Genomic DNA, 13,387 nt, shown 5'->3' on the forward strand with positions numbered 1-13,387 from the left:
CTTAATTATGAAAATCGTAAAAATGTAAAAAAAGAATAAAGAGACTTTTCTTACTCATCTAAAGCTGGAACACTAGGTAAAGAAAGGATTAAATATTGTTTAGAGAGACATTACTAGAAGGGCAAAATGCTGCTAGAACTAATAGTCTTTAAGCTAAAGGGTCAAAAGCAATAGTTTTACTAATTATAACAATTTTTTTAAAACTTTTGTTACTAAATATGCCAATGTCCAATCAATTACTGAACATTCAGTACATGCAATACTGATGTGGGGGGCAGGGGCTTGTTTCTTTCCCTTAAGAAGGGATCTTACATGACTAGAAGTACATGATCTGGGTTGGGTTTTTTTTAAGTTATCATTACAAGGTTCTCATTTACAACAGAGAAGCAGAAGTTAACAACAAAGAAATCAGTGCAAGGCATTATTTTCCATGTTTCAATGAATTGCTACAAACTACATCCTGCAACATTATTTGGGAAAGTTAAGATAATACACCTAAGGAGATTATCTACCAATGGCTTCTAAACTGCCATTCTCCAGTTTTCCATCTAATACTATTCTTCCTACATCTTTTCCCTCTGATCCTAAATACTTAATTCTCCTGGTGAGACTTGGATTCAATGTCAGCTTTTACCTCTTCTCTCCCCTAGAGTTTTAAGCTCCTCTGGCCTTTCTTCATCGGCCTCCTCTAAGGAAACAGTTCCCTAACTTCTTCCTCTGCAAATTTCCTCACCATATTTTTAATAATTCACCCATCAGTTGTATTAAAGGGACAATTTCATTAAGCAGGCAGTTAGGTAATACAAAATGAGACTACAGAAGTGTCTTTTAGGTTATAAAATACAGTGTTTCCTTTTGTAATTTCAAAATAGGATTTTAAAAGGAGCATTACTGAATACTCAATGAACCAAATATCACAGGTAAAACTCTATCAATTTTGATGCCTTCCCTGACATTACTGCGTAGGAAGATGATTGCTTTCATCCCTGAATAACAACCAAACAGCATGAATTAACTAGTCAAGATTCAAGATGAATTATTTAGTTAATACTTTAAAAAATTAAGGTGTAACTTACATACACAATTCCCCCCTTTTTTGACCTTGTGTCCTATGAGGTTTGACAAAAGTACATACCATGTAACCATAACCGTCATCAAACTATAGAACTATTTCATCATGACCTGCCCCTGCCCCCGCAAATTTCCTCAGGCCCCTCAATCCTAGGCAATCATTGATCTGCTTTGTGTCCCTACAGTTTTGCCTTTCCCAGAACATCATATAAATTGAATCATACAGTATGTAGTCCTTTGAGTCTACACTTTTTTCACTTAGCATGATGTGTGTAAGATTCATCCATGTTACAATTTATATCAGAAAACCACTGCTTTTTACTGCTAAGTGATATCCCAAAGATGAACAATAGCTTATTTACCCATTCAGCAGCTTAAAGACGTTTAGGTTGTTTCCAATTTGGGGCAATTATGAATAAAGCCACTATATACATTCATAAATAGATTTTTGTGTCAACAAAAGTCTTCATCTCTTGCATGTAGATACGTAGGAGTGGGATTTCTGGCAGCAATTTATGAGAGTTCTGGTTGCTCCCCACCCTTTTCAGCCCACAATGACAAATCCAGTACCTGAATTCTCATGTGTTTATCTGTTATCGGTATAACTTCTTTAGTGAAATGCCTGTTCAAGTCTTTTACCCATTTTTTGTTGTTGTTGAATTGTTGGTTTTCCTATTCTTTAAAAATCCTAAGTTTTTTGTCAGATAAATATTTTCCAAATACTTATTCCCAGACTGTGGCTTGTCTCTTCATTCGTTTAAGTGTCTTTTGTGTAGAGTTTTTACTTTTTATGAAGTCCACTTTCTTACTTTTTTCCTTAGTGGAGCATGCTTTTGGTATTGTATCTAAGAACAACCTGCCTAATCCAAAAAACAAAGATTTTCTCCTATGTTTTCTTCTAAAAGTCTTTTATATTTAAATTTTCTTCATTTAGATCAATGATCCATTTTGAGTTAATTTTTGTCTGTGGTGGGAGGATTTTTTTGCAAGTAGACATCCAATTATGGCAGCAACATTTGTTGAACAAACTATTCTTTCTACATGGAATTTCCTCTGCATTTTTCTTGGATTCTATACTGTTCCACTGATTTATGTGCCTATTCTGTAACCAATATAAATTGTTTTGATTATTGTGGATTTACAATAAGTCTTAAATTCAACTTTGGTGTACATTTTCAAAATTCTTCTGGCCATTCCTTTCCCTTTCCATAAAAATTTTTGGAAAAAACTCATTTATCTCCAAAAAAGCCTGCTGGGATTTTAACTGGGAATGTAATGAATCTATATAGAGAATTAGTATATTAAAAATACTGAGTCTTCTGGTCCATAAACCTATAATAGATCTTCATTTAGGTTTCCTTTGATTTCTTTTGTTGGCAAATTGTAGTTTTCAGCATACAGATTCTATGTAATTTTGTTAGATTTAACCAAAGTAGTTTGTGTTTTTTGGTGTTACTGTAAACAGTACTTTTTTTTTTTTTTTTTTTTTGCGGTGCGCGGGCCTCTCACTGTTGTGGCCTCTCCCGTTGCGGAGCACAGGCTCCGGATGCGCAGGCTCCGGACGCGCAGGCTCAGCGGCCATGGCTCACGGGCCTAGCCGCTCCACGGCATGTGGGATCTTCCCGGACTGGGGCACGAACCCGTGTCCCCTGCATCGGCAGGCGGACTCTCAACCACTGCGCCACCAGGGAAGCCCAAAAACAGTACTTTTTAAAAATTTCAATTTCTAATTGTTCATTGCTAGCATATACATGACTTTTATATGATGTTCTTGTATCAAGATGAATTATTTCATTTAAAAATCTATCTTTGTCCTAGTCCTATCTCAGGTTATAATTCCTCAAAGTTATCTGCATATTTTTCTACCCTTCCCTTCTCAGTAAGAACCTGTATAAACATTTGAAAAATAAATCAAAAGGAATATCCACGTCGGAATTTACACTGAATAAGCAAATCTATTCATCTTTTGATAAGTCAATATTCTTTCCTTTCTGCTGACAAAGGATATCATTGGCACAAAGAATGAGGTGTGTTTGCCAAAGCTGTTAATGTGATCCAATGTTATAATTATGTCAGTATCTGTTAATATCAACTCTTGAGATTTTTTTAAGTATTTTAAGGTTCTTTTTGTCTTAAATAATGCATGTATACATATGTATAAATCTAAACAGTGAATGTTCAATTTTTCCTGGACAATTCAGCACATTATGAGTATCTTATTTTTAATTTCTATTTAACTCAGTACACATGAGAGGAAAGGAAAAAATGGACAGCATTACAGATAGCCTCTCTAAGCGAAGTCTTAATAACATAGCTACATTTATTTATCAAAATGTTATTTCCTTGAAGTTGAAACATTACTCAATGTCAAGAAGAGAGTTTGGATCATCTGCCCTTCTGGATTATCCTCAACCTCACTTCCCCTTTATACATTCTTATACAGGTTTTCTTACAAATTATTTTTCAAATGTTTCAAATACAGCTCCTTACTGAAAGGGTGGAAAAAAGTGGAGAGAATGCAACAAAATAATATTGCAACTTACTTAAATTCAGCTATACAAGTTTGGCAAAAATAGAAGAAAGAGTAGTAATAAATCAGGTAATTTCATCCATTACCACACCCCGCAGCAAACATGAAATGAGAGATATGGGTTCTCTATTTCTTCAGATGGTTTCAATTTCTGCACACCTCAGAGTGAACCTCCCTATACTGTTTTAAGGTTTAAAAGTACACATGGTTTTTCATATCACATTCCTAAACACACACAAAAAAACCCTACCTGGAACACCATTAGGGAAACAGCAATCTGTTCAGAAGAGGAACATCAAATCTTGGAATTACTGACTGGACTGCGGATCAGGATCTCCAAGGTACTACAATGTAATTTCAACATAAGTGACCCCTGAACAACGCAGGGCCCCAGTCGAAAAGCTGCATATAACTTACAGTCAGCCCTCCATATCCTCAATTCCACATGTGAAGACCAACTGCAGATCGTGTAGTACTGTAGTATTTACTATAGAAAAAATCTGCATATAAGTTGACCTGTACAGTTCAAACCCATGTAGTTCAAGGGTCAACTGCACGTTTTCCCCCTTAGGGTATGACTTTAGTATAGAAATCTCAGATTAGTTTTAGGAATTCATAATAAAAAATTTAGCTAGGGCAAAACAGGTTTTATATTAAATAAATTATCCTGGAATGTGACGTATTATGTTGCTTTGCCAACATCTTAACCTATTAAGTGGGAAGAGGACTTGTCGCTATCCACCTGCCATGCATCTATCTCAGCCTCCAAGGGACTGATTTTTCCCTTGCCTGGGAATTCTGACTAAGAAGCTGCTATGTCTGTCTCTATATTCTATTCCTCCCCAAGCGAGTAAGAGTAGATAATCTAATCAGAGCAGAGGCATATATCTGGCCCTATTTTACCAAAGTACTTCCATTACTATGCCTTAAAGGCAAAAATTAGGCTCCATGAGCTTTTTTTTTTTTTTTTTTTTTTGCGGTACGCGGGCCTCTCGCTGCTGTGGCCTCTCCCGTTGCGGAGCACAGGCTCAGCGGCCATGGCCCACGGGACCAGCCGCTCTGCGGCATGTGGGAATCCTCCCGGACTGGGGCACGAACCTGTGGTCCCCTGCATCGGCAGGCAGACTCTCAACCACTGCGCCACCAGGGAAGCCCACGTGAGCATTTTTTAAAACTTCCTTTAGACCACTTCCACCTTGTTGATGGATAAAAAAGCCGAAGCCTTTTCTGTCACCTCCAGAGGAGGAAGCTGAGTTATTTCTTTATGATCTTTCTTCCCTAGGAGCCCAGGCAACTAGAATATGGGGCAGTTTATGTCAATTTAGCACAAGGCATTGGGGGAAATGTACATTCTCATAATGTCTCACTCCTCTCCTTCTGGCAAAGCAGATGTATACTCTGGATTGGTATTTCCTTTCACAGCAACAGTAACACCTTAATCTCTGGTTTGTGGGGTAAAACAAATAAAGATTTTGGGTCTCAATATTTCACTGAGGTGTCCTGGCTCAAGCTTTTACCAGAGCTCTGCACTGGGTATCAAGCAAGCGCTTACCTAGCCAATAAGATACGTATTGCATTTGTTTTACATGTGGCTATTGTTGTGTGTCACTCCCTCAATAAGAAACAATAGGAAAAAAAAAGGAGTAAGTGCCAGGAAGGCAACCATGCCTCATTTCCAAACTCTCTGCTACCAGTTCTGTGCTGAAGTGGATCATGGGGGGTAAGGGCAATTCAGTATAACCACACTTAATCATGAAGTGGCCTGACATACTACTTTTAGGGGGTAGTGGGTGGGTAGGAAGGAAGTTGAAGGTTTCCCTAGCATACTGTGGATGTGTGTGTGACAAAAAAAAAAAAGAAAGGTTAAAACTATTAGGCAATGTTTCTCATATATAAAAACTGACAAGTCTTGATTTGTGTTGCTATGGAAGTGCAAGGAAGTATTTGGCATATCATTCTCTTACTAACATAGGAAAGTAGTTAGAGAAGGGTGTGAGATACAGTATCTGCACAAAAGAACCTACATTGTAGGAAACAGGACATCTATTTGGGGCTTAGTATATTTCCATCTAAAATGGAAATACATTAAGCACCAAAAGAAGGACCTAGAGAAAGTAAGTGATAAAGTTTAGAGGAAATAGTAATCCTGAGGCATGGGGTACCAGAGGACTGTACTGAAGTTACAGGAAAAAAGACTCTTAACATGCTATACTAGATAGAGCTAGTAGGACAAGCCAATTAGGAGGAGGGAATAAGCAGAGAAACATGTTCAGGCACCCAGAGTGCATGTTTGGTGAACTGTGCTTGGGTGAAGTGGAAAACGGCAAGTACAGTGAGTGAGGCGGGAAAGGTAGGTAGAAGCAGATGTGAAGGTCATTGAGAGTAGAACTAATGAATCTCAGCTTTTGCTTTACATATAAGGGAAGGGGACTGAAAGATTTTGATTAAATAAGCAAGTCACATAATAACACAGTCACATGGCAAGAAGATATATCTGGCAATAGGTATAAAAGACACGCTGGAAGAGAATGAAACCAGAGATATAAACGTTCACTATGTAAACTGCCCAAGCAAAAGACAATGAAGGGTCTGGGTAAAGGATTATGTGGCATAAGCAAGATATATGACTGCATGTCCAAGGTTGACAAGGTAAACAAAACTATAAGGAATCAAGCCCTAAAGAATCAGCACCAAATAGGCATTAAGAGATTTTTTTGCTTTATGTGAGCAGTTGGTAACTTTCTAAGAAAATTATATGAATTAATTCTATTCAAAGGGAGCAAATAAGTGTACTGCCAATCAAGACAGTCAAATGATATGATAGATGTCTCACAGCCTGATAAATTCAAGAAAAATCTTAAATTAGAAAGGGCACATGAAGAAATTCCTTGGATACTGAAAAGATGTATTTTTTTTCTTTCAAATTAACATCATCTTCACATCCCTCAGATATTTTCTGTGTGAATGTACACATTTTTTTCTTCCATTTTTCAATTTATAGAAGAAGGAAACCAAAACACAAGAAGAGAAACTAAAAAACCATTGCTAGATCAATAAATGCCCACTAAAACAACAGAGAAATATCATTGTACACCTTATAAATTGGCAAAAATTAGAAAGTTAATGCCAAGCGTTACCAGGGATGTGGAAACATAGGAACTCTCAGTTATTGCTGGTAGAGAGGACACTAGTTCAGTTACTCTGGATAGTGATATGGTACTCTTAGGCATGCATATCTTAGGACCCATCAATTCTGTTCCCAGGTATATACCCCAAAAGATGTTCTCACAAGGGTCTCTAAGCACCAAGTCTACCAATGTTCAATGCACCATTATCTGTGGTGGCAGGAAATTAAAGAACAGGTGGTGTGTCCAATACTAGGTGCTAAATACGTAAAAATGTGGTAAATGTACACCTCTGAGTACTGGGCAGAAACAACATATTAGATTAACTCATGGTAACCTGCTTGGAGTTTAAAAACGCAATGATTAGTAAATAAGATAAGAAACAGAGTGGGCTATAACATAATATTGTTTACATAAAATAAAAATACATATAGAACAATACACATTTTTTAGAAGCACATTAACAAAAATTATACAATAAACAAGAGAATGATGATACTGTATACTTGCCATCAGCCATTTTTTATGCTTTAACATCTCTAAAATTTAGATGCATTTAGATTAAGTCTTGCATTTCATGAAATCTGGTAAAAATTTTAAGGTCATGTTACCTAATTCATGTGGCAGTTCATGACAGAAGACAGCTATAGAAGTACTGATTCCGCCCGTCAGTCCAGCACTGAAAGCTGCTCCTGAGGTGGGAGGGTGGAGGGGAGGAAAAAATTCAAGTGATATTTACTGATCTTTTGTTTTTCTTTTTTTTTTTTGCCGTACGCGGGCCTCTCACTGTTGTGGCCTCTCCCATTGCGGAGCACAGGCTCCGGATGCGCAGGCTCAGCGGCCATGGCTCACGGGCCCAGCCGCTCTGCGGCATGTGGGATCTTCCCAGACCGGGGCACGAACCCGTGTCCCCTGCATCGGCAGGCGGACTCTCAACCACTGCGCCACCAGGGAAGCCCTGTTTTTCTATTTTCATTCATAATGACAGCTGCATTCTCTTTTGCCTATCTAAATTAATTTCATAATGTATGAGTGACTCAGTAATCTCACATACTATAGCTTTTGAACATACAGTGAGTGGAAGTGCAATAGGTATGTGACAACCAGAGAAAGAGCTACTCAATGAAAGAAACATTCCCTATTGAATTAAATTCTCTATTTGTGTAACCTTCTAATTTACTAATAGCTTCAGAGTAGTAACAGTTTTTAGTGTTTCAATCCCTGACTGGTAGCGTGAAACCCTCAATCTTAAGTCATATAAGTCTATAATTGCACTTGCTCTCGCATACTAATATTTATAGATATTTAAATGCCTAGTATCCTTATCCAAACTTTTCTAGGTCTAGAGCATAAATGGCATAAATTATTATTTGTCTGATGGTCCTGAATACTGAAATCAGAGGTACAAATGCATCTGATTCTACTAGTAAAATTCTTTACTCTTTAACACTGACAGCCACTGTGGCTTCAAAAATATGGTCTCTTTTGAAAGAAACCAAGGCCTACTTCTGAATGATTATTTAATAGAGTCTGGATCTCAAAGAAAATTATGTATTGATCACATTTAATGTTCTCCTAAACTGGTAACATCAGTACATATTATCAAGATTCTAATATGATGTTTGAATATGATATAATGGATTTTTACTATTGTAAAATTTTTCTTCACTTTTTCAAATGTAAAAGAATTTTTAAACCCAAGATTGAAATTCATTTGTTCTCAATCAGACATATAAATGTATTGAAAATATGTTAAGGTAGCTTCTTCAATATGGTAACTATGCCTTCAGTAAGAAATCAAGGTATCAAAGAAGTACACTGTGGAATTTGTTTATATGTTCAAAGAAAAACCCACTGAAATTATACCTTTATGCCCCCAAGTAAACTTATCAAAAACACTAACATAGCCTTTGGAAAAGCCAAATGATGGAATAATATATAATAATATATTTGTTAAGCTCCAAGACAGTACTAAAACAGTGGAAGAAGGAAAATGGTCTTAAAGAATAACAAATTATAACCCAAGTTTCAAGCCTACTTACCAATTGCTAACCCATCACTGAAGTTGTGGATGCCATCCCCCATGATCACCATCCAAGCGATATTAGCTATTCCTGTTTCTTTCAGATCTGATCCGGAATGACAGGGACCGTGTGAATGATGAGAATGTTTGTGGTGCCACTGATGATTATGCTTCCTCAGCACAGTTTTACTCTCGTCATGGTGGTTATGTGCAGCAGCATGGAGATCATGCTCATGAATGGCATGTAATCCATCACTTTGAGAATGGGCCATGATTTTCTCCTCTTCTATACAAAGATAATTTTTAGGAGGGGATTCTTGTTGGCCTTCTAAATCTGTCAGTTCAGTTTCATTAAGTCGATCTTCAGAAACAACCGAGTCATCAGTTCCTATATTTATAATGGCAAAGGATATGCTTTATCAGCAAGTAAATGAATGCATATTTGCTTAATTTAAACCCAGGCAAAATAGCAGTGTAATGAACATTTACTAAGTGAATGTCTTTAAAATTCCTAAATAATATAAAAAAACAAATCAAACTAATAAATAAGTAAATACACATGTGCACAAACACAAAACAAACTGGGGTTTTGAGAGTCCAAAAGATGAACCAGATGAAGTAAATGGAAGGGAACTGAACTAGCAGGTGAAGTGAGGACATAAATTGGCATGCATGAAGATATTGTGAAACTTAAGGCGCACATCATCAACAGTTGATGAAAATAAAAGGGTGGAAAGTTACTGTAGCATTCACAGGGTAACAAAATATGCCCATAATTTTTCAGAGAACAAAGTTTACCCACTCTAACCTTCTCTTATCATTTAGAAAACAAAGACAAAATTTAAATCACTTGCATCCTCTAGTGCTCTACCTATCTGACCAAGATCAATTCTAGATCATTACTAGAATGAAGCTCAAAAACCCATACAAGTGATAACACTGATACTTTTTTCTTTTTTTAGTTAAGGTTGTCCTCTCACCTAGTTTACAAAAGCTATTTATTATGTGACAAAGATTCTAATGCTTTCCAAATTGTATTTTGGGGCAGAGTCTACAGTTACCATCTAGGCTCTCCCTTTTCTACAGAAAATCCTTAGTACACTCAGGGGAAACACAAGTTCACAAAGGAGAAAAATTATGTTTAAATATTATTTCCCTGAAAATTGTAAGCTACCTCATTACATCTATCATGAAACACAGTAGATGAATGGATGACCAGAGATTTTAAGTACAGGGACCACTCTCCTTTAAGTACAAAGACCAATTCTCCTTTTCTCACATGAAAACAATCACATGTGGAGGGCATGGAGATTTTTGCATTACCAAGAAATAAAACACTAATCCAAAGCCGTTCTGTTTATTTCATTTTTTTCTTCTGTAAAGTAAAAAGTGCAACGTGTTCCTTGCCCTGTAATATAATTAATTGGTCCCACATTCCAGTATAAGTAACACTGAAAATAACAAAAACACTAACAAAATCAGTTAAGATATATGTAAGGAAATAAAAGAAACTAGTATTAGAGAAGCAACAAAGACAAGAAATTTCAAACAACTCAGGCACAGTTTAGAAGCAATGTTTCAATTTTTAAAGGTTTCTCTTTAGTCAGAACTATTGTCTACCGGCAAGAGGCTTGAGCTGAAGCCAGTCAGCATCTGGTGTATTATTTAACTTATGATCTGAAAGCTTCCTTCCAATAGCTGATTCTTCTGTGTTTTGCTTCATAAACCATTTCTGTTTCCCCTGAAAAAAACATCTGGTGTTAGCATTGAATCTACAGCCACAATTAGCAACAGTATTCACTTGTTAACATCTATGGGGATAAATGGTGGTAATTTTATAAATTATTTAGAAAAGGAGTGAGAAAAATTTTTTAGAAGTTAATCAAAGGGTCTACCAGATGAAAAATCCAACTAAATTTGCATGTTATTTTTTTTCGAATACTCGACTAAAAGGTCCAATTCACATACTTTCAAGTTAAGAACAGGGTACATAGTACTGTATTATTATATGCAACCTGAATGAAATGTGTGAAATATATGTAATATCGCTCTCATTTAATAGTGTGTGGGAATGGGAAGTTCCAAAAAACAAAAGCTTAATCCTTTCAATTTCATTCTGTGTTTAACACAATCTCACTTTTCCCCATATGTGACGTAATAGACAGAGTCAAGCTTGACTTAAAATCCTAAATTTACAGTTTACCTCTATGAGATTTAGAGAAGTTTGTTAAATTTATTAAACCTAAAAATACTCATCTATAATATGAAAATGAGATTCTTGTAAGGATTAAATGAGGTGATGTATGAAAATGACCTATCAGTAACTGACTTAACAGCTATGCAATCAAGACACGTTTTCTCTCATTTAATCTGTCCTCTACTAATAAATCCTAATTATTGTAATTCATTGTTTAAGTTTGGATTTTCCTACATTCTCTCTTAATAGTCTGGTTTCTTCTCATCAGTCTATCACTAACAACTCTTCCAACTTAAATTTCTACTTTTAATCAATGTTCATTTTAAAAAGCAAATAATCAAGTATGTTAGAACAGTATGAAAGTAAAAATCAAGTTCTCTGGAAGATCCTTACTGACTGGCAGAGCATTTCCTTGTTGGTTTTGCTTATAAGCTGTGAGCTATGTTTCAGATGTTTAAGTCTTCCAACTGCTGCATAAGTAGGCTTCTTGTGGCTAGTTGAATGTGCAGCAGAGTCTCCAAAGATGGCCATCATCAATTTCTTCCCTCCCTGTGTAAGCATTCTTCTCCACCCATAAGGAGGTGGAGTCTATTCCTTGCCCCTAAATTTTAGCAGGCCTTTTGACTTGCTTTGACCAACAGAATACAATAGAAGTGATGCTGTGCCAGTTCTGGCCTAGTCTGAAAGAAGACTGGCACCTTTTGCTTTCGCTCAGGGAGTCTGGCCACTATGCTATGAAGAAGCTCAGTCTAGACTCTGAAGAGAGGCCATGTGGAGGAGTACCAAGATGCAGACACAGAGTGAGGCATTCTTGGACCTTTCCAGCTCTGCACTGCCCTAGCCAACCCAGATTAGCAGAGTTTGAGTGAATCACTCTAGCTGATGTCAAGTGGAGCAAAAGAACTGCCCAGCTGAATCCTGCCTAAATTCCTGACAAAATTAAAAGAACTAATAAGTTGTTACAAGCTATTTTTTGGGTTGTTCTGCTTCATAGCAATAGAAAACAGAAACTGGGGGAATAGAAAATGTTCAAAAGAAAATAATATGGAGACATCCTAAAGAGAAGAAAAGAAACAGCAGTTTTAACATGAGTTAAAGAAGAAAAAAAAAGAGGAAGGAGGAGCAAACAACAGTACAAAAGTCAATGAGACAGACATAGAAAGGAAAACATCAGCTGGGATTTTGTTTAATTGCTTTGGTTCTGATTGTCCATTTTCCTAAAAACTTGCCAAATCATTACCCTCAAAGCCGCAACTTGCTGAACTAGTCGGCATCTGGTGTATTATTTAACTTATGTTCTGAAAGCTTCCTTCCAATTCTTCTATACAGACGGTCAAATGTCTGTTCTATTCAAGTATCACTAATTCCCTTTCTTCAAAAAATGCTATATACTTTTTCATCTTAGTTACTTATTGTCCTATTTATTATAAAGGAGGTGTACTTATTTATCTCCCTAGACTCCTTTCTTTGATGTACTTGATGAATTCCTCACTATTGCATTTAGAGTACCCCTCTGCAAATGGTGTTACTTTCAGTTTTTTACTTCCCACAATTTCAAATTTCCCAAAGCCTGCCATATTTTAGGGACTCTATTCTTCTATATTACTTTACTTTATAAAAATAAATGTGTTTAATTTTGCCAGTAAGTCTAGGTTCAAAATGAGATCAAGGTTAAATTATAAAAAATATAAAACCACTTTATTTTGAAGGACTATCTCTTGAAGCACTACATTTTATACTTATCTGTAAATTATACAGTCCCTAATATTTTGTACACATTCAATACTTCATATTTGCTGCTTCAGTGTTAGTAGGTACACACAATTGAAGAAAATTAGGGCTTCACAGTAACTCCAAAACTTCTTTATATACTTTGCAATTTGTATTTGTGTTCTAAATTTGGTATTCACAGAGATGGACTTTAAATTCTTTATCTAATCAATGTTTTCTTATTGAGCCCCTCATTTAAATAATTCTCTCAATCATCTTCTCTTTCCAATTCCTTATGCCATGATTCAAGCCCTCTGCACCTCTCTTCTAAATTATTCTGAATTAATCTCCTTCACTGACTCATTTCCCTCCAGCCAATCTCACCTTGGCATCCCTCCCACCACCGTCAATTCTTCACCTATCCACATGACCTTCCACATGGCCCTTCCCAAACCAAATGCTGTTAGATCTCCTTCATGTTTCTCTAAGTTGATCCTTCCCAGTTCCTTTGAGCATTCCTCAGATAAAACTTCACTGAGCGCACCATCTTGATCAACCCTCCTTTGGAAGCAATTAAATATGATGCCCTGACTAAAATATGGCCATTAAAATTAAATACACTACTTGGAATATGATATGAAAATACAGATGAGAAGTAGGATTTATTTCCCATGCATTTAGATAGCAACTGGTAATCATGATGAATGAGTCATAGTTTCAGAGCTAGTTTG

The 13,387-nt window shown here is 36.3% G+C and overlaps 1 protein-coding gene across 5 annotated transcripts in view; it reads right to left on the reverse strand.

Moving 5' to 3' along the window:
• Window positions 1-13,387, reverse strand: part of SLC39A10 (solute carrier family 39 member 10) — a 133,143-nt gene that overhangs the window by 9,393 nt on the left and 110,363 nt on the right. For all 5 annotated transcript variants that reach the window (XM_030855962.2, XM_070045940.1, XM_030855952.2 and 2 more), the window contains 3 exons: window positions 10,370-10,490; window positions 8,769-9,137; window positions 7,338-7,418 (listed from right to left, as the gene is read on the reverse strand). In XM_030855962.2, the coding sequence (XP_030711822.1) occupies window positions 7,338-7,418; window positions 8,769-9,137; window positions 10,370-10,490 (571 nt within the window). The remainder of the gene's footprint in view (window positions 1-7,337; window positions 7,419-8,768; window positions 9,138-10,369; window positions 10,491-13,387) is intronic.

Source organism: Globicephala melas, chromosome 7 (assembly GCF_963455315.2).
Source record: "Globicephala melas chromosome 7, mGloMel1.2, whole genome shotgun sequence".
NCBI classification, from domain to species: domain Eukaryota; kingdom Metazoa; phylum Chordata; class Mammalia; order Artiodactyla; family Delphinidae; genus Globicephala; species Globicephala melas.